The 20487-nt window shown below is 53.0% G+C and overlaps 1 protein-coding gene across 1 annotated transcript; it reads right to left on the reverse strand.

The window, feature by feature from the left end:
* Positions 1-224: 224 nt before the first annotated feature.
* On the reverse strand, positions 225-528 carry LOC469691 (small ribosomal subunit protein eS1-like). Its single transcript, XM_054674668.2, has one exon. It carries the CDS (start codon positions 526-528, stop codon positions 325-327), a length of 204 nt encoding a protein of 67 aa, XP_054530643.1. The 3' UTR covers positions 225-324.
* Positions 529-20487: the final 19959 nt, after the last annotated feature.

Raw genomic sequence — 20487 nt, forward strand, 5'->3', positions numbered from 1 at the left:
TCTGCGCCTCTCAGGTCATGATTTCCAAAATCTTCTTCCGGATTTGGCGGACTTGTTGATGCTGAGCATAAGAGGTCTTCCATATCGGATTGTTGTGTTTCTTAGTAAAACCAACACAGAACAGACGAAGCACGTAACCGTTGGTAGTCTTGACATTGACAGGAGCTTCAATCACTGTCTGCCATTTTTTGACCATGGAGCACATTTTGTCACGGGTCAGATCCACGCCATGGAAGTTAGTCAGGCAGTTTTTGCCCTGAACATCTTCAGTAATCAGCTTGAATTTTCTAAATACAACATCATCATTCTGCAAATCAGCAAGACTCACTTCAAACACACGACCCTTGAGGCTATCTGATACATTTGGGTTCCTTCAGTCCTGGTGACTAGCATCTCTCCAATATTTCTTGTGAACATAGCAGGTGCTTTCACATCATACCAATCTTTCTTAGAAAATGGATCAACCACTTTCTTCCTGGCCCCCCGTTTGCCACCTTTCTTAAGGTGCTTATTCTTGCCAACTGCCATGGTGCTGCTCAGAGAGCCAAAAGAGCTGAGAGAGCCAAAAGCAAAACTAATTTATAGTGATAAAAATCACAGTAGTGGTTTCTCCCGACAGGATGGGAAGGGTGTTGATTGGGCAGGGGCACAAGTCAATCTTTTGGGGTGATGGAAATGTTCTATACCTTGATTGATTCAAAACTCTTTGAACTGTATGACTAAAATGAGTCCATTCTGTTGTATTAAAATCATAGCCCAGTAAAGATGATTTTAAAACCACACCGAGATAACCTTCACCTATCAGACTGGCAAAATTCCAAAAATTTGATAACACTCTCTGTTGGCAAAGCTGTGGGGAAAAGACACTCTTAGATACTCCTGGTGGTGGTATAAATTAGTGCAACACTTATAGAGGGCAATTTGCCAAATCAGTCAATATCACAACCACGTACTCCCTTTGACTTAGCAATTACACTTTTGGGAGTTTATCCCACAGGAATACTTACATATATGCAAAATAATGTATGCACAAGTTTTTCTGATGCAACATCATTTGGATTAGCAAAAGTTTGAAAACAAACTGAAGGCCCATCAATAGCAGACGATTTTTAAAAATTGTGCTATTATCATGCCCTATCACAAAGGGCAGCTATACAAGAAAGTGAGGATTTTTTATGTACTGATAAAGATCTCCAAGGTATGTTGTTAGGTGAAAAAGGTAAGGTATACAGCAGTATATATGTGCAAAAAAGGGGGAGAAAATAAAAATATATTTTCACCTGTTTGTATATGCATAAAGAAACTCTGCAAGCATACACGTTATTATAGGATAAACCAAAGAATATAATGGAAAAGAGGAGGGCTGAAGGGAAACTGGGCAGATAGAGATGTAAAGAAGATTCTTCACTGTTTGTTTGCTTGTTTGTTTCATTTACAAGCCCTACATGTGGCTTCTGATTCATTGATTACTTTCTAAATGTAATTTTTTAGTTTTGAACCATGAGATGTAGAATCTATTCAGAAAAGTTTAATAAAACATTTTTTTAATTTAGTAGTACAGAAAATTACCAAAAAAAAAAAAAAAGAAAGAAAGAAAGAAAAGAAGGGGAGAGGAGGAAAGGGAAAAATCAATGAGGAAAAAAGGGAAGGAAAAGGAAAAGAAAAAAAGTAATCTAATCACACCACCCAGGAACAACCAGCATTAACATTACGTGACCATTGGCACACTCAAAGAGAAGAGTTTGGCCCGGGTTTCCCCTGGAATTGTGTCCAAGCTGTGATAACTCCCACCCAGGGAGGGAGCAGAGCTGACGGGAGCCTTACGCTGGAGGCTCTCTCACCCAGCTCTCTCAGGCATTGTACACATAACCAGTGTCTGGGGCTGACAGAGTTCCTTTAGCAAGAAAAGCCAAGCTTCGCTAGCTCACCTTGCCCCATCTGTTATGCTCGGATGCCAGCCACCTGCAGGAACTTCAATTATTTCTGCAGTTCCCCAGGGGCATCTCAGATGTGTTAACAGTCAAGTCCTGGGTGTCATGTGCCAACTACCACTCTTCCTCCTACTGCTGCTGTCTAGGTGCAGCCTCCTTTGGTGATGGCTGCTGTTGGGACCTTGGCTGACTACCGAGCCTTGTGAAAGTACACTGCAGCTTCCTCTGGGATCAAGCACCACCAGCACCCAGTTAGCTCTGCTGGTACAACCAGTACTGCCACCACTGGTGTGACTGATATGCTAGACCCCTCGGGCTGCCTGGGCTGGGCAGTGGTCTGTGGCAATGTAGGATGGACAGTTTCTTCCTGGGATGTTTTCCAGTGAGGTCCTGAAGCAGGGCTGCTTGTGCACTGATGATGTGGTGACATTGTAGTTGATCCTCAACATCCATTCCGCCCCAGATGAATAGTCTAGCCCAGTCCCAATAACTTCCTCTAGATGTCACGTCTGCAGCTGCCAACACTGAGGATGAAACATTAAGAGATGGCAAGAGCCTGGGTCCTTGGTGAGCCCTGGAATCAACTCACCTGGAGTCTGATTAGCTCTGGAATTTCCTCTTTTCTTTTTTTTTTTTTTTTTGAGACAGGGTCTTGTTCTGTCACCCAGGCTAGAGTGAGGTGGCACAATCATGGCTCACTGCAACATCAACCTCCTGGGCTCAAGTGATCCTCATGCCTCAGCCTCCTGAGTAGCTGGGACTACAGGCGCATGCTGCCGTGCCCAGATAATTTTTTTTTGTTTTTTTTTTTTAGTAGAGATGGGGTCAAGTTCTGTTACCCAGGCTTGGACTTTTCCGTTACATGAAATAAGATTAAATAGTTTTAGCTCATTTTGGGTTGAGATTTTCAATTTGAGCAACTGGAAAGTCCTAATTGAGTCAGTTGAATTAGAGGATTTTCATGAATATATCTCTTTAGTCCTCTCTTTTCCTTGGACTGAGACATGGTCCATGAAGAGCAGAACCAGTGAAAATCCAAATCACAAATCTCTTACTGGGCTCAGAATCCCTCTCCTCCTCGGACATCCAGGGACAACCAGGAAACCACTCCTAGGAGAAGCTCTGACTTGGTGGCGATTGGACAGTTGGTGGGTCAGTACTGGCATCATTGGCCAAATCCTGGCCCAGCAGCCAGTGTGCTTAAGCCATGTCTTTAGACTTGTGACATAGAAAGGGCAAAGGCTTTGGAATTCTGACCTGCATTTAAATCTTATTTCTGTCATTTACTGATTTTAGACCTCCAGCAGGTTGTTTAGCCTCCTTAACCCTTAATTTCTAATCTGTAAAATGGAAGAAATATAAATCGACCTCAAAGAGTTTCTCCATGTATTCATTCCTTCCCTGAGTGTTTTTGAGCACTGCCCACATGCCAATGTCCTAGGCACTAGGATATATCAGCGAAAAGCAAATGAGTCTTAGAGAGGAGTGTGCGTTCAATCAATGCCAGCTTCCTTCCTCTCCATTTACGTCAGTTGTAACCTCCTAGAGGTCAGGAAGCCAGGCCTGGGGAAGTCCAGGCAGGCATATGCCTCTCCCGCTGACCCATTGCTCCAACCTGGCAGAGAGGAGACCCCTAGGATGTGTAGATCTGCACACCAGAACACATCAGTACCTGGGGCCAGGGGTGGTAGGCTGGCCAGCTGCCACCATGGCCCGCTCTAAGACACCATGGGGTACCCATGCCAAACACTGGCTCTTCCTGCCTGGGCCCAGACTCCTGCTGGGAAGGCTGGTGGCTGCGATCTTGGGATGGGCTGAGAACAGTGAGGCTAAGAACCCACAGGCCAGAGGCAACGGTTGTGAGGCCCAGGCACCAAGACCCCTCATATGCTCCACTGTCCCATTAGACTTCACTTACAAAAGCACAGATCCAGTCAGGCATCATGGCTCACACCTATAATCCCAGCACTTTGGGAGGCTGAAGCGGGAGGCTGAAGCAGGAGGATCATGTGAGTCCAAAAGTTTGAGACCAGCCTGAGCAACACGGCAGGACCATATCTCAACAAAAAAATGTAAAAATTAGCCAAGCAGGCCTACAGTCCCAGTTACTCGGGAGGGAAGGTGGGAGGATTGCTTGGACCCAGGAAGTCAAGGCTGCTAGTCATGATCTCGCCACTGCACTCCAGCCTGGGCAGTAGAGTGAGACTGTCTCAAAAAGCACAGACGCAAAGAGTAAATCATGGAGAATTTCAAGGACAGCCACCACAGAGCACTAAACCTCAAGCGTGGGGCCTTGTGCAATGCGCTCACCCATGAAGCAGGCCCTAATAATTTGGGGACATAATTATAGGCTCTCAGAAAATGCTTGTTAATTAATTTAAGCCTCTTGGTGAATTTAAAGCAACTGCAGATCTTTGTGGATATCTGTTAGTTTTACTGGACTGAGAATGCTTCTCCAATTATGGTTTCATCTGCCCCCTTCCGTTAAAAGGCAGATCCCTGAACCCTACCCTAGACCTTCTTAATCAGAAGAGTGAGTGAGGCCTAGGAATTTCATTTTTACATCTCATGATCCTTCTAGGCTCTAAAGATTGAGAACAAGCCAAGCATGGTGGCTCACACCTGTAATCCCAGGTCTTCAGGAAGCTGAGGTGGGAAGATTGCTTGAGCCCAGGAGGTCAAGGATGTAATGAGCCATGATCATGCCACTGCACTCCAGCTGGGCAACAGAATGAGATGTGAGAACCTGTCTCTTTTTTTCTTTTTTTTTTTTAATTAATGAATTTATTTATTTAGAGATAGGATCTCACCCTGTCACCCAGGCTGGAGTGCAGTGGTGTGATCATAGCTCACTATAACCTGGAACTCCCAGAGACCCCCATCTCTTTAAAAAGTAATAAATAAGAATAAGATTGAGAACCACTGGAATCAGGCAACATGTGTAGGAAGCATGGGGTTTCATGATGGACTCCCCTTTCCTGTCCCTATTCTGCCATGACTTCATTGGCAGCAACCCTTCTGCTTCGTGGAGGTGATGCCTGACCAGCTTGGCCAGCAGGGGTTCTGTGAAGGGCGCAGGAGATCACGTATGTGGAGGCCACTGACCCCATGCCTGTGGACACATATGGCTCCACTCAGGAGCCTCCATGCTGGAGCCAACGGGACATGGCCCCTCTGCCCATCTCACATGCTGTGCATGCAGGTCCCAGGCCTTGGCTCTTTAGCCCCAAGTCTTCACTGAAGAAGTATTATTTCAGTTCTGTCCTGCATTTCCCCCTTCCTCCCATAATCCCCTTGTGTAGTGCTGGACATGCTCAGCACACAGGAGGCTGATGGGGGTCCCAAGGTGGAGACCCCGACGCTGAGCATGGGGTCAGAATGAGCCGCGTGCCTGCCCCTCTGCTAGGTCGCAGCCCATCAAGGCACCTGGTTGTTTCCGCCTTCCTGAGAATCCATGGCAAGAAGGCAAAGGGCTGGTCCTGACCCTCGGTCCACCATGAGGGAGCTCAGAATGGTCTTTCTCCATATCTCAGACCCCTCCCAGAAGCCGGAGGAGAAGGGGGAGGAAAGAACGAGCACACAAGCTCCCCAGAGAAATGCTTTACTGCCCACTGTAATTCTTCTCAGCAGATGTTTCCTTGGATTCTATGAAAGCCTGTTTGCATCTGACAGACTAGGGCAAATCAATAAGGAAACCTGGTATTCCCAGGGCACTGCCTGTGAAGAAGGGAGCGCAGCTGCTCCTACAGACTCCCCAGCAACAGCTCTGAAGCCTGCTGCCACCCTTCAGCCTGCCGACTAGAGAATGAAGGTCTCTGGCCTCTCCTTTCCTGCCACTGCAAACAGGCCCCGTCCTGTCGGTGCACCTAGGGCCTGAAGTTTAGTCAGCTCCCCATGATGGAGTCTGGGCTACCCCCGTCACTCCGAAGGAGAAGCCATTCCCAGTTCCCCTCACCTCATCTGCCCATGGACAGATGATGCAGCCCCCCTCTAGGCGTTTCCCCCAGGCTCAGGGACCCCAGTGTTTCTTCTTGCTACAAGTCCAAGGCAACAGACAATGCCACAGCTCTGTCCTCAGCTTTGCCTGCCCCCTCTGGAAGGAAGACACAGAGCCTTGAGGCTCACTCACCTCTCACTCCCAGCACCCCAGCCCAGAGGAAGATGTTGGGTCGAGTTCACCCTACGAGTCCAGAGAAATTCCCCTCCCTCCAGAGGTAAGCCAGCGGCCCCAAAACAAAGACTGGATATCCCTCCATAGGAATAACCTAATTTGACTTCCATCCTCGTTCAGCGCTGTCTCCAGCAGGGGCCCCGCCTTCCTTAGTATGATGGAGTCTGGAGCCTGAAGCTGCCCGCCAAGCTTCCAGCTAATTGGAAATTGATGACAACCTCTTTGTGAGGGATAAACAGGCTCTGCCGGCAGCCTGTGGGACTTGGATCCTCAAGCAGGGCCGTGTGTCCAGTTGCCCAAACTGGGAGCAACACCAAACATACCCTCTAGGCCCCCACCATGATTCCTGTGCAATTCCAGCTTGTGCAGAGCAGCATGACATTCTTAACCAGGAGATATGGACAGCCCACTTACTTCCCATTTATAGTTGGATTTAAATGTTTTATTTTCATATATATATATTTTTTAATATTGCTTAATAGTCTGTTTTTATTTTATTTTATTTTTAAATTATACTTTAAGTTCTAGGGTACATGTGCACAACATGCAGGTTTGTTACACATGTATGCAAGTGCCATGTTGGTGTGCTGCACCCACTAACTCGTCATTTACATTAGGTATATCTCCCAATGCTATCCCCCCCACCACCCCACAACAGGCCCCGGTGTGTGATGTTCCCCCTCCTGTGTCCAAGTGTTCTCATTGTTCAATTCCCACCTATGAGTGAGAACATGCGGTGTTTGGTTTTTTGTCCTTGTGATAGTTTGCTGAGAATGATGGTTTCCAGATTCATCCATGTCCCTATAAAGGACATGAACTCATCCTTTTTTATGGCTGCATAGTATTCCACGGTGTGTATGTGCCACATTTACTTAATCCAGTCTATCATTGATGGACATTTGGGTTGGTTCCAAGTCTTTGCTATTGTGAATAGCGCCGCAATAAACATATGTGTGATGTGTGTTTATAGCAGCATGATTTATAATCTCTTGGGTATATACCCAGTAATGGGATCACTGGGTCAAACGGTATTTCTAGTTCTAGATCCTTTAGGAATTGCCACACTGTCTTCCACAATGGTTGAACTAGTTTACAGTCCCACCAACAGTGTAAAAGTGTTCCTATTTCTCCACATCCTCTCCAGCACCTGTTGTTTCCTGACTTTTTAATGATTGCCATTCTAACTGGTATGAGATGGTATCTCATTGTGGTTTCGATTTGCATTTATCTGATGGCCAGTGATGATGAGCATTTTTTTGTGTGTCTGTTGGCTGCATAAATGTCTTATTTTGAGAAGTGTCTGTTCATATCCTTCGCCCACTTTTTGATGGGATTGTTTTTTTCTTGTAAATTTGTTTGTGTTCTTTGTAGATACATATGTATATTTAAACTCAAACATGGTCCAAGCAAAGTATTGACTTAATTTAACAATTAGCCAATCCAAACTTAGGCATATATGCCATGAAATTCTTTGTTTGCTTGTTTTTAAAAATATATATATATATTTTGGCCAGGCACAGTGACTCATTCCTATAATCCCAGCACTTTTCAAGGCCGAGGTGGGAGGATCACTTGAGCTGAGGAGTTCAAGACCAGCCAGCAAGACCTCATTTCTACTTAAAAAAAAAAAAAAAATCAGCCAGGCCTAGTGGTACATGGCTGTAGTCCCAGCGACTTGGGAGGCTGAGGTGGGAGGATTGCTGAAGCCTGGGAGATCGAGGCTGCTGTGAGCTGTGATTGTGCCACTGCACTCCAGCCTGGGTGACGGTGACAGAGCCAGAGCCAGACACTGTCTCAAAAAATAAAAAATAAAAAGTTTTGTTGAGGTAGAATTGGCAAATAAAAGTTACACATGTTTAAAGTGAATTGTAGAATGTTAATATATACATTTTGGGGGGTAAAAGTGCAGGTTTCTTACTTGCATATATGTCATAGTGGTAAAGTCTAGGCTTTTAGTGAACCCGTCACTATGGTGAACATTGTACCCAATAGGTAATTTTTCAGCCCTTACCCACTTCTTATACTCCCATCTTTTGGAGTCTCCAGTGTTTATTATTCCATTCTCTGTGTCCACATGTACCCATTGTTTAGCTCGCAAATACTCCATGAAACATTTGTTTTCTTTTTTGAGACGAAGTGTCACTCTGTTGCCCAGGCTGGAGTGCAGTGGCGCAATCTCAGCTCACTGCAACCTCCGCCTCCCGGGTTCAAGCAATTCTCCCTGCCCCAGCCTCCCGAGTAGCTGGGATTACAGGCGTCCACCACCATGATCATCTAATTTTTGTAACCATGAAACTTTAAGAGTGCCACCCACCAGCCACCTAACCGAGCAGCTGGTCTATCAGTGACTTCACAGAACTCTCCCCCACTAGGATGCAATTCCTGTTCGTGCTGGGGTTACCACTGCCTGCTGAGGGCCTTCCAGAACCAGAACCAAGCTGCCCTTAGAGTGTTACAATGAAGCTCCTGGCCTGCAACGGTGTGTTTGGGCATCTGATTGTCTGGTGAGTGGAAAAGGCTTGGCTCAGCACCCCACCACGACCACCAAGGGCATAGATGATGAATTGCCAGCCAAGGTACCATCTATGGTCAAGGAACAGAGCCAGCACTGCTCCGGGGCACCCATCCCAAGGTCACCATGCCTCGCCAGCTCTCTCACCACACTGCCCGGCAGAGTCTGCAGACAGGACAGCCTTGTGGAACAGATCTATGGCCAGTAGCTGACTCCCTGATGACAGTTCCTGGACAAAGGCCCCAGATACTTGCTGACAGAGAAAGACAGCCATGCTGTAATGATGTGTTGCAGTGAGTGCAAATGTGCCACCACCACTTCTGCTCTCCCTGTGCCCCGCGGGGATCCCCAGGCCTCTATCATGAGGCCGTGATTCCTCAAGGTCAAGGCATCAGCATTGAGCCCCCAGTGCCTGGTGCATGGGTGTCAGGCTGAGGAGCCAATCCCGTCTGATCATGTCCCAGTCCTCTGCTCAAAGCCAGTGCTGCTGTTGGGGGTGTCACTTAGCAGTGCATTAAACGAGAGTGGGTTGTGAGGTCCCAGGAGCCCCTGCCCCTAGAAGTCCTATTGGCCTGTGTCCTAGGCCTGGAGAGGCAGGATCCTTGTTCCTCAGGAAAGAAACCTCTGGCTCAGGCCCCGAATGGCTGCAGAGAATAGACAGGCTGCCTGGCAAGGAGGGCGGCATTCCAGACATCCACTTTTTTTTTGAGATGGGGTCTCGCTCTATGGCCCAGGCTGGTCTAGAACTCCTGGACTCAAGTGATCCTCCTGCCTCAGCCTCCCATGTAGCTGGGACTACAGGTAAGCACCACCACAACTGGCCAATTTTTGTATTATTTGTGGAGACGGGGTCTCATATGTTGCCCGGGCTGGTCTCAAACTCCAGGTCTCGAGCAATCCCCCTGCCTCAGCCTCCCAAAGTGCTGAGAGCCACCATACTCAGTCCAGACACCCCACTGTTAATTGGCTAACAGCACATTGCCCACCTGGAGAAGTGACTGTGCCCAGTTAGTCCATCCCCCAAGCAGTGGGCACACCGGCGGCTGCCTGCCTGGGCCTCCCTCCCTGTCCCAGACATGTGTCATTCATCCCAGCCTTCCAAAGAGGTGACTCAAGGGAGGGAGGACCCTTTTGGCTCGCTGTGACATGTGCCCCCAGCACACTTCCTGCACTCCTCCCTCCCCCGACCCCTGTGGCTTCTCTCAGTGAGACAGCCTCTCACTCCCTCTCCCCTTCCCCCACGCTCTCTCCCCAGCTCCCTTCTCTCTAGGGGCTCAGCGTCTCTCTGCCTTGGCTCTTGGCTGAATGATTGAACGCTTTAATTTATTTGCCAGGAGATGTCTTTACAGCTCTGCCCTCAGTAATTCACACAGCAGTTGTCTGCTGGGATGTGTATAATTCAGTGCTGAGAGGGCTCTGGGATGTGCGGACACGAAGGAGCCCAGGGAGACACTGCTTGAGATGAAACTACTGGAAAGGAGGCTTGGAGAGATCAAAGAGTGCTGGCGGAGAGGTGCGGGTAGGAAGAGTCCTGCCCCAGGCCGGCGCTAGCCTAGTGCTTCTCCACACTGGCTGCACATTGGAGTCACCTGGGGAGCTTTAAAAATTAATGATGCCGAGGAGAATCACTTGAACCCGGGAGGCGGATGTTGCAGTGAGCCGAGATCGTGTCATTGAACTCCAGCCTGGGCGACAAGAATGAAACTTAAAAAAAAAAAAATAGATGGGGTGGATCACCTGAGATCAGGAGTTCGAAACCAGCCTGACCAACATGGTGAAACCCAGTCTCTACTAAAAATAGAAAATTAGCCGGGCGTGATGGCGCATGCCTGTAATCCCAGCTACTAGGGAGGCTGAGGCAGGAGAATCGTTTGAACCCGGGAGGTGGAGGTTGCGGTGAGCCGAGATCATGCCACTGCACTCCAGCCTAGGCAACAAGACTGAAACTCCGTCTCAAAAAAAAAAAAAAGAAAGAAGGAGGCGGCGATGAGAGGCTCGCACGCCTCCAGCCCGGCCCCGGCCCCCCGGGACGGAGAGCCGAGCAGCCCCGGCTCTGGGCTACGGACTATGGGCGAATAGCTCTGACCACCCGGCGAAGCATGCCGCCTGCCTTGGCCTCCCAAAGTTCCGAGATTGCAGCCTCTGCCGGGCCGCCACCCCGTCTGGGAAGTGAGGAGCGTCTCTGCCTGGCCGCCCATCATCTGGGACGTGAGGAGCCCCTCTGCCTGCCTACCCAGTCTGGAAAGTGAGGAGCGTCTCTGCCCGGCCGCCATCCCATCTAGGAAGTGAGGAGCGCCTCTTCCCGGCCACCATCCCATCTAGGAAGTGAGGAGCGTCTCTGCCCAGCCGCCCATCGTCTGAGATGTGGGGAGCGCCTCTGCCCCGCCGCCCCGTCTGGGAAGTGAGGAGCGCCTCTACCCGGCCGCGACCCCGTCTGGGAGGTGAGGAGCGTCTCTGCCCAGCCGCCCCGTCTGAGAAGTGAGGAGACCCTCCGCCTGGCAACCACCCCATATGAGAAGTGAGGAGCCCCTCCGCCAGGCAGCCACCCCGTCTGGGAAGTGAGGAGCGTCTCTGCCCGGCAGCCACCCCATCCAGGAGGGAGGTGGGGGTCAGCCCCCACCAGGCCAGCCGCCCCATCCGGGAGGGAGGTGGGGGGTCAGCCCCCCGCCCGGCCAGCCGCCCCGTCCGGGAGGGAGGTGGGGGGGTCAGCCCCCCACCCGGCCAGCCGCCCCGTCCGGGAGGGAGGTGGGGGGGTCAGCCCCCCGCCTGGCCAGCCACCCCGTCTGGGAGGGAGGTGGGGGGGGTCAGCCCCCTGCCTGGCCAGCCGCCCCGTCTGGGAGGTGAGGGGCGCCTCTGCCTGGCCGCCCCTACTGGGAAGTGAGGAGCCCCTCTGCCCAGCCAGCCGCCCCGTCCGGGAAGGAGGTGGGGGGGTTCAGCCCCCCGCCCGGCCAGCCACCCCATCCGGGAGGGAGGTGGGGGGGTCAGCCCCCTGCCAGGCCAGCCGCCCCGACCGGGAGGGAGGTGGGGGGGTCAGCCCCCCGCCCGGCCAGCCGCCCCGTCCGGGAGGTGAGGGGCGCCTCTGCCCGGCCGCCCCTACTGGGAAGTGAGGAGCCCCTCTGCCCGGCCAGCCGCCCCGTCCGGGAAGGAGGTGGGGGGGTCAGCCCCCCGCCCAGCCAGCCGCCCCATCCAGGAGGGAGGTTGGGGGGTCAGCCCCCCGCCCGGCCGGCCGCCCCGTCCGGGAGGTGAGGGGCGCCTCTGCCCGGCCGCCCCTACTGGGAAGTGAGGAGCCCCTCTGCCCGGCCAGCCGCCCCGTCCGGGAGGGAGGTGGGGGGGTCAGCCCCCTGCCCGGCCAGCCGCCCCGTCCGGGAGGTGAGGGGCGCCTCTGCCTGGCCGCCCCTACTGGGAAGTGAGGAGCCCCTCTGCCCGGCCAGCCACCCCGTCCGGGAGGGAGGTGGGGGGGTCAGCCCCCCTGCCCGGCCAGCCGCCCCGTCCGGGAGGTGAGGGGCGCCTCTGCCCGGCCGTCCCTACTGGGAAGTGAGGAGCCCCTCTGCCCGGCCAGCCGCCCAGTCCGGGAAGGAGGTGGGGGGGTCAGCCCCCCGCCAGGCCAGCCGCCCCATCCGGGAGGGAGGTGGGGGGGTCAGCCCCCCGCCCGGCCAGCTGCCCCGTCCGGGAGGTGAGGGGCGCCTCTGCCTGGCCGCCCCTACTGGGAAGTGAGGAGCCCCTCTGCCCGGCCAGCCGCCCCGTCCGGGAGGGAGGTGGGGGGGTCAGCCCCCCTGCCCGGCCAGCCGCCCCGTCCGGGAGGTGAGGGGCGCCTCTGCCCGGCCGTCCCTACTGGGAAGTGAGGAGCCCCTCTGCCCGGCCAGCCGCCCGGTCCGGGAAGGAGGTGGGGGGGTCAGCCCCCCGCCAGGCCAGCCGCCCCATCCGGGAGGGAGGTGGGGGGGTCAGCCCCCCGCCCGGCCAGCCGCCCCGTCCGGGAGGTGAGGGGCGCCTCTGCCCGGCCGCCCCTACTGGGAAGTGAGGAGCCCCTCTGCCTGGCCAGCCGCCCCGTCTGGGAGGGAGGTGGGGGGTCAGCCCCCCGCCCGGCCAGCCGCCCGGTCCGGGAGATGAGGGGCGCCTCTGCCCGGCCGCCCCTACTGGGAAGTGAGGAGCCCCTCTGCCCGGCCAGCCGCCCAGTCCGGGAAGGAGGTGGGGGGGTCAGCCCCCCGCCAGGCCAGCCGCCCCATCCGGGAGGGAGGTGGGGGGGTCAGCCCCCCGCCCGGCCAGCCGCCCCGTCCGGGAGGTGAGGGGCGCCTCTGCCTGGCCGCCCCTACTGGGAAGTGAGGAGCCCCTCTGCCCGGCCAGCCGCCCCGTCCGGGAGGGAGGTGGGGGGGTCAGCCCCCCTGCCCGGCCAGCCGCCCCGTCCGGGAGGTGAGGGGCGCCTCTGCCCGGCCGTCCCTACTGGGAAGTGAGGAGCCCCTCTGCCCGGCCAGCCGCCCGGTCCGGGAAGGAGGTGGGGGGGTCAGCCCCCCGCCAGGCCAGCCGCCCCGTCCGGGAGGTGAGGGGCGCCTCTGCCCGGCCGCCCCTACTGGGAAGTGAGGAGCCCCTCTGCCTGGCCAGCCGCCCCGTCTGGGAGGGAGGTGGGGGGTCAGCCCCCCGCCCGGCCAGCCGCCCGGTCCGGGAGATGAGGGGCGCCTCTGCCCGGCCGCCCCTACTGGGAAGTGAGGAGCCCCTCTGCCCGGCCACCGCCCCGTCTGGGAGGTGTACCCGGCAGCTCATTGGGAATGGGCCATGATGACAATGGCGGTTTTGTGGAATAGAAGTGGGGGAAAGGCGGGGAAGGGATTGAGAGATCGGATGGTGGCCATGTCTGTGTAGAGGGAGGTAGACACGGGAGACTTTTCGTTTTGTTCTGTACTAGGAAAAATTCTTCTGCCTTGTGATCCTGTTGATCGGTGACCTTACCCCCAACTCTGTGCTCTCTGAAACATGTGCTGTGTCCACTCAGGGTTAAATGGATTAAGGGTGGTGCAAGATGTGCTTTGTTATACAGATGCTTGAAGGCAGCATGCTCATTAAGAGTCATCACCACTCCCTAATCTCAAATACCCAGGGACACAAACACTACGGAAGGCCGCAGGGTCCTCTGCATAGGAAAACCAGAGACCTTTGTTCACTTGTTTATCTGCTGACCCTCCCTCCACTATTGTCCTATGACCCTGTCAAATCCCCCTCTGTGAGAAACACCCAAGAATGATCAATAAAAATAAATAAATTAATAAAAAAAAAAAAAAAAAGAAAGAAAAAAAAAAAAAAAAATTAATGATGCCTGAGCCCCACCCCAGACCAATTAAATAAAGCATCTGTATTTTCAAAAAGCTCCCCTGGTGATTCTAAAGTTCACACAGGGATGAGACCAACAGGCTCAGCTACAGCTGCTGGGGAGGGAGAGAAAGGATGGGAACACACTTAGGCAAAGCAATGTTAGGTTGACCACACACCTGCCCTTCAAGGCCATGCAAACGTCCAGCAGCAGAGAGCCAGGGCACAGTGGCGTAAACCGTGGGCGTGTGCACCTGGCTCTAAGTGAGAAGGGTGTCCCTGAAAACTCAGCATTCTGGAGGCAGAGTGGGGGTCCCTCCTGCTCAGATGCCCCAGAGAATAAGGCAGGGAGGGGACACCAAAACAGCCCAGGCCTCATGCCTTTGCCTCTGTCCTTCTTAATCTCACCCTGCTCCCTGCACCGCTACCACTGTCTTCACCTTCTAAATCCTCCCTGTTCACAAAGACTCCTCTTAAATGGCACCTCCTTTTCACTCCACAAGCAAAGACAGAGTACCAACTATGCGCCATGCCCTGGTTTCTGGGAAGGGAAAGATGGAGACATCTGGGGCCTACCCGAAGCTGCTCACAGACAGGTGACCCCCGGGAACCATGCACTCCTTACAGTGCAGTAAATGCTCTCAGGGCCTGGGAGCCCAATGTTGGGGCTCTTCATCAACCCTGGGCTCTGCCTATGGGGCTTTAAGGTTTTCTGGGAGGAGATGACATTTGAGCTGAGTTTTCTTTTTTTTTTTTTTTTTAAGACAGAGTCTCGCTCTGTCGGCCAGGCTAGAGAGCAGTGGCATGATCCCGGCTCACTGCAACCTCCGTCTCCCCGGCTCGAGCAATTCTCCTGCTCAGCCTCCCGAGTAACTGGGATTACAGGTGTGTTCCATCACGCCTGGCTAATTTTTGTATTTTTAGTAGAGACGGGGTTTCAGTATGTTGGCCAGGCTGGTCTCAAACACCTGACTTCAGGTGATCAACCCGCCTCAGCCTCCCAATGTGCTGGGATTACAGGCGTGAGCCACTGCGTCCAGCCTGAGCTGAGTTTTAAAGGACCATGGAGCTCCCCAGATTAATCAATATCTTCCTTCTCCCTGTACATGCTGCACCTTTTCTCTAGCAGGTGCCTTGTAACAGTTAGATGCCTATGTGGCTGCACCTGCAGAGGTGAGGTGCTTGGGTGCAAACCAGGTATCTTATTCACTTTGGTAATAGGTGATGGGCCTACTACTATGCCTGGTGCACTGTAGGTACTTGATGAATGACTGTTGAACTGAACTAAATGCAATTACGGTTTGCACTTTTGTTGGAGAGGGAACAGCAAGAGCTAAGGCCTTGCCAGTGGCTCTATATGTGGGCCCCTGTGGGCCCAGGTCCCTGCACCGCTCTGCTGTCTGGACTTTGTGTGCTCCGACCACTGGTAGGAGAGCACATGGTAGCTGAAATGAGGCCCAAAGGGACTGAAGTTGGGGCCGCTGTGGACGCTGAAGAAAGTGAACTGCAAGAAGGTACAAGGAAGGCCAGGATGTGCAACAGTGGGCCTGAGGACTAAGTGTAGGGGTAAGGTCAGAGGCCAGGTACCCACCCTGCAAGGAGAGTCAGGAGCCAGGGTGCCAAGGACAGCCTCCCTGGAGGCCACCTAGTGGGCAGGGCTTCTGTGCATGAGGGACCAGGGCTGACTCCATGATGGGCACAATTCCCAGGAGGGATAGGAATGAGGAGACTTGTGTGGGGCTTGCAGTGTTCCGTGAAGAAAGGGAGAAAGGACACAAGAGAACACGGGCAGCAGTCTGAAGGATTTCCGGGCTGCCTGTGGAGCCAGGCACAGAAGCGTGTACCTGTAGTCCCAGCTACTTGGGAGGCTGTGGCAAGAGGACTGCTTGAGCCCAGAGGGTGGATTGAGCCCAGGAGTTCTGGGCTGTAGTGTGCTATGCCAGTGGGGTGTCCACACTAAGTCTGGCATCAATATGGTGACCTCCTGGTGAGAGGTGACAGCGTGCTGGCAGTCCTCACAGCCCTCGCTCGCTCTCGGCGCCTCCTCTGCCTGGGCTCCCACTTTGGCGGCACTTGAGGAGCCCTTCAGCCCACCGCTGCACTGTCGGAGCCCCTTTCTGGGCTGGCCAAGGCCAGAGCCGGCTCCCTCAGCTTGCAGGGAGGTGTGGAGGGAGAGGCGCGAGCGGGAACCAGGGCTGCGCGCGGCGCTTGCGGGCCAGCTAGAGTTCCGGTGGGCGTGGGCTTGGCGGCCCCGCACTCGGAGCAGCCAGCTGGCCCTGCCAGCCCCAGGCGATGAGGGACTTAGCACCCGGGCCAGCGGCTGCGGAGGGTGTACTGGGTCCCCCAGCAGTGCCGGCCCACAGGCACTGTGCTCGATTTCTCCCAGGCCTTAGCTGCCTTCCCGCGGGGCAGGGCTCGGGACCTGCAGCCCGCCATGCCTGAGCCTCCCACCCCCTCCATGGGCTCCTGTGCAGCCCGAGCCTACCTGACGAGCGCCACCCCTGCTCCATGGCGCCCAGTCCCATCGACCACCCAAAGGCTGAGGAGCGCGGCCGCACGGCGCGGGACTGGCAGGCAGCTCCACCTGCAGCCCCGGTGCGTGATCCACTGGGTGAAGCCAGCTGGGCTCCTGAGTCTGGTGGTGACGTGGAGAACCTTTATGTCTAGCTCAGGGATTGTAAATACACCAATCGGCACTCTGTCTCTAGCTCAAGGTTTGTAAACACACCAATCAGCACACTGTGTCTAGCTCAGGGTTTGTGAGTGCACCAATCGACACTCTGTATCTAGCTACTCTGGTGGGGCCTTGGACAACCTTTGTGTCTAGCTCAGGGATTGTAAACGCACCAATCAGCGCCCTGTCAAAACAGACCACTGGGCTCTACCAGTCAGCAGGACGTGGGTGGGGCCAGATAAGAGAATAAACGCAGGCTGCCGGAGCCAGCAGTGGCAATCCTCCTGGGGTACTCTTCTGCAGTATGGAAGCTTTGTTCTTTCGCTCTTTGCAATAAATCTTGCTACTGCTCACTCTTTGGGTCCACACTGCTTTTATGAGCTGTAACACTCACCGCCAAGGTCTGCAGCTTTACTTCTGAGCCAGCGAAACCACGAACCCACCAGAAAGAAGAAACTCCTAACACATCCGGACATCAGAAGGAACAAACTCCAGATGTGCCACCTTAAGAGCTGTAACACTCACCACGAGGGTCCGCAGCTTCATTCTTGAAGTCAGTGAGACCAAGAACCCACCAATTCCGGACACACTGGGAGCAAGGGGCCACCAGGTTGCTTAAGGAGGGGTGAACTGACTCAGGTCAAAAACGGAGCAGTTCAAAACTCCCGTTCTGATCAGTAGTGGAACCGCACCTGTGAATAATCACCGTACTGCAGAATGGGCAACATAGTGAGACCCCCATGTCTAAAAATAATAATTAAAAATTTAAAAAGAAAAGGATTTCCTGTGGAGGATTTTCAAAATACACTGGCCTAGGTTTATCTGTCCCAGAGATTTGGATCTGGGCCAGGGCCCAAGTGTGTATTTGAGGGGTAATAAATGAAATTAATACATGTAAGTGCTTAGAAGGGCTCACATTATCATGCAAAAAATGTTAGCTCTGTTATTGTCATCCAAAAAGTCTATTGAGCATCTACTCTGTGTAGCAGCGGAAATACACTGATAAGCCCACATCTCTGCTCTTTCAGAGCTTACAACTTGCAGCGGAAAAAACAAACAACAAAAAATTAAAAAAAAAAAAAATGAAACTAGCAAATTCAAAGAGTGCTATATCCAGTCTGCCCTCAAACCCCTGCCTTTTCTGCCTCCTAGGACTATCCTTTTCTCTCCTCCCACTGCCACTGTCCTGTTCCAGGCCACCATCACCTCTCACCAGGATGGCTCCAACAGCTCCCAATTTTCTCTGCCTGCAGACTTGCAGCTTTCCTCACAATGCAACCAGAGGGATTGTCTAAAAGGCGCATCTTCCTCCTCTCCTGCCAGTTTCCAAATCTCTTCTCCAAGTGTGCTGCCGGCAAATTAAACAAGACAACCAACCCAGGCTGGAGTAGATCTTGCGGGTTTCTTTCATCAACATCACACCTCATTAGGTTGATTTGTGTGTTTCCAGAGATGCCTGTGCTGGGTGTGTGTGTGTATTTTGAACACCATCTAGTGGACAATAGGGCAATTTATTTCCAGGCTATGGAATGAACTCCCCAAGCCCTAGTCAATCTTTCGAACTTCAAAGATTTAATAAGTAGCCAGATTTTAAAAGCAAAGATTGTTCTTGACCCCATAACAAGATCAGAGTCAAAGGCAACTTGCAGCCTGCTTCAGAAGCTCCACTCTGCCAATAGGCCAGAGGGAAAGGAGGAGTGGGGTGGTGCTAAATAGAGGTAACTTTGGCCGTTAAGATCCTTTTGTCCACACCCCAGATGCTGGTTCCTTGCTCTCCCTGTAGCTTCAGATTCTCAGCTGGTTTCCCATCCCTTTTCCTAAAAGGACAACAGCCCTGCCTAGCAGATTTCAAATTTCAGTCTACCAAGTGCTGCTATTTCTCTCTCTCTCTTTTGTCTTTTTTTTAAGAGACGGAGTCTCACTCTGTCACCCAGGCTGGAGTGCAGTGGCACAATCACAACTCATTGCAGCCCTGAGCTCAAGCCATCCTCCCACCTCAACCTCTGGGACTACAGGCCCATGCCACCATGACTACCTAACTTTTTAAAACTTTTTGTAGAATGGTTGGGTGTGGTAGCCCACATCTGTAATCTCAGCACTTTGGGAGGGCAAGCCAAGGGGATTGCTTGACCTCAGGAGTTCAAGACCAGCCTGGGCAACATGGTGAAACCCCATCTATACAAAAAATTCAAAAATTATCCTGGCATGCTTGCAGCATCCTGCGCATGCCTGTAGCCTCAACTACTTGGGAGGCTGAGGTGGGAGGATCAGTTGAGCCTGACAGGAGGAGGCTGCAGTCAGCCAAGATCATGCCACTGCACTCCAGCCTGGGCAACAGGGCGAGACCCTGCCTCAGAAAAAAAAAATTGTTTTTGTCGAGACAGGGTCTCTCTGTGTTTCCCATGCTGGTCTCGAATGCCTGGCCTCAAGCAATCCCCCTGCCTCGGCCTCCCAAAGTGTTGGGATGACATCTGTGAACCACCACACTTGGCCCCCAAGCACTGCTATTTCCCATGGTAAATTAATAAATTGGTGTCCTGATTTTCATATCAATCTCCCAATGGGTTCCCAACGGATTCCTTCTGGATACGTGTACAAATTTGAGTTACGAGACTAAGAAAGCTCAGTGTCAGACCCTAGAACATGGTGAGCCCATCAAGGTCAGGCCACCTGGTCATTCCTTGAGCACCAGTCAACTGGCCTCCCTGTGGAATGGCCATCTTGTCACCATCACAATTACATCTCAAGAATGTGAGTGCTCAGAGCATGGCCTCTTCTCAGGCTGGCAAGTCTTGACCAGAGGGCATTCATTTAATATCAAATATTTATGGAGCTTCCTCTGTGGGCCTCACTAGAGGCTTAACATGCATTATCTTTCTTAATCTTCACATTGGCCTCCTAGGTACATACTACTATTATCTCCATTTTACAGGTGAGCAGATGGGCCCAGAGAGATGAAGAACTTTGCTTATAGACACAGAGCTAGCAAGAGGCAGGTCCTCCTGGGATTTCACAACCTGGGCAATTTAACTAGCATGCCTTGTGTGACTCTGGAATGAGGACCTAGATTATCTGTCAGGGACCTAGTCAAAAGCTTTCTTCCTCCCTTACTTTCTGAGAAAACTATAAGCTGGACTTGTTGAATGGCTGGCTCTGTAATCTCCCAGAGGCTCAACCCTTACTTTTAACAAGGTCCTGTTGATGAGTGGCCCCAAAGAAGCTGTCTGTTAATGGGCACTAGCACCCACTGGGCACAGACCCTTGGGAAACCATAGTTTGCGGTTACAGGGTAGGGCTGTTAATTTATTTCCCCTTTAAGGATGCCCAGAAAGAAGTGATCCTATGGAGAGACACTGTTCCCTGGACCAAGGACACCTGCCCTTCCATGGCCCTTGCTTACACTATAGGCAGACCCCTCAAGCAGATGGGCACAGTGCAATGGATCCTGCTTCATACTCCAGCAGACTCACTCACTGCAAGGACAATCAGACTGCCCGAGAGCCCTGCGCTTCACAACATGTTGCTTCCCACCACCAAAGACAGACCCAGGGCAGAAGTGCTGCGGAGAGCTTCCGCTGGGTTTGTCTGCTCTTGGTTTGTTGTTTGAAACTTTTTATTGTGAAATTGGGCCAAGCACAGTGGCTCGTGCCTGTAATACCAGCACTTTGGGAGGCCGAGATGGGTGGATTGCTTCAGCCCGGGGGTTTGAGACCAGCCTGGGCAACATGGTGTAACCCCGTCTCTACAAAAAAAAAAATACAAAAATTAGCCTGGTGTGTTGGTGGGTGCGTGTAGTCCCAGCTACTCAGGAGGCTGCGGTGGAAGAATCAGTTGAGCCCAGGAAGTTGAGGCTGCAGTGAGCTGAGATCCCGCCACTGCTCTCTAGCCTGGGCAACAGAGT

Source organism: Pan troglodytes, chromosome 1 (genome assembly GCF_028858775.2).
Source record: "Pan troglodytes isolate AG18354 chromosome 1, NHGRI_mPanTro3-v2.0_pri, whole genome shotgun sequence".
In the NCBI taxonomy this organism is placed as follows: domain Eukaryota; kingdom Metazoa; phylum Chordata; class Mammalia; order Primates; family Hominidae; genus Pan; species Pan troglodytes.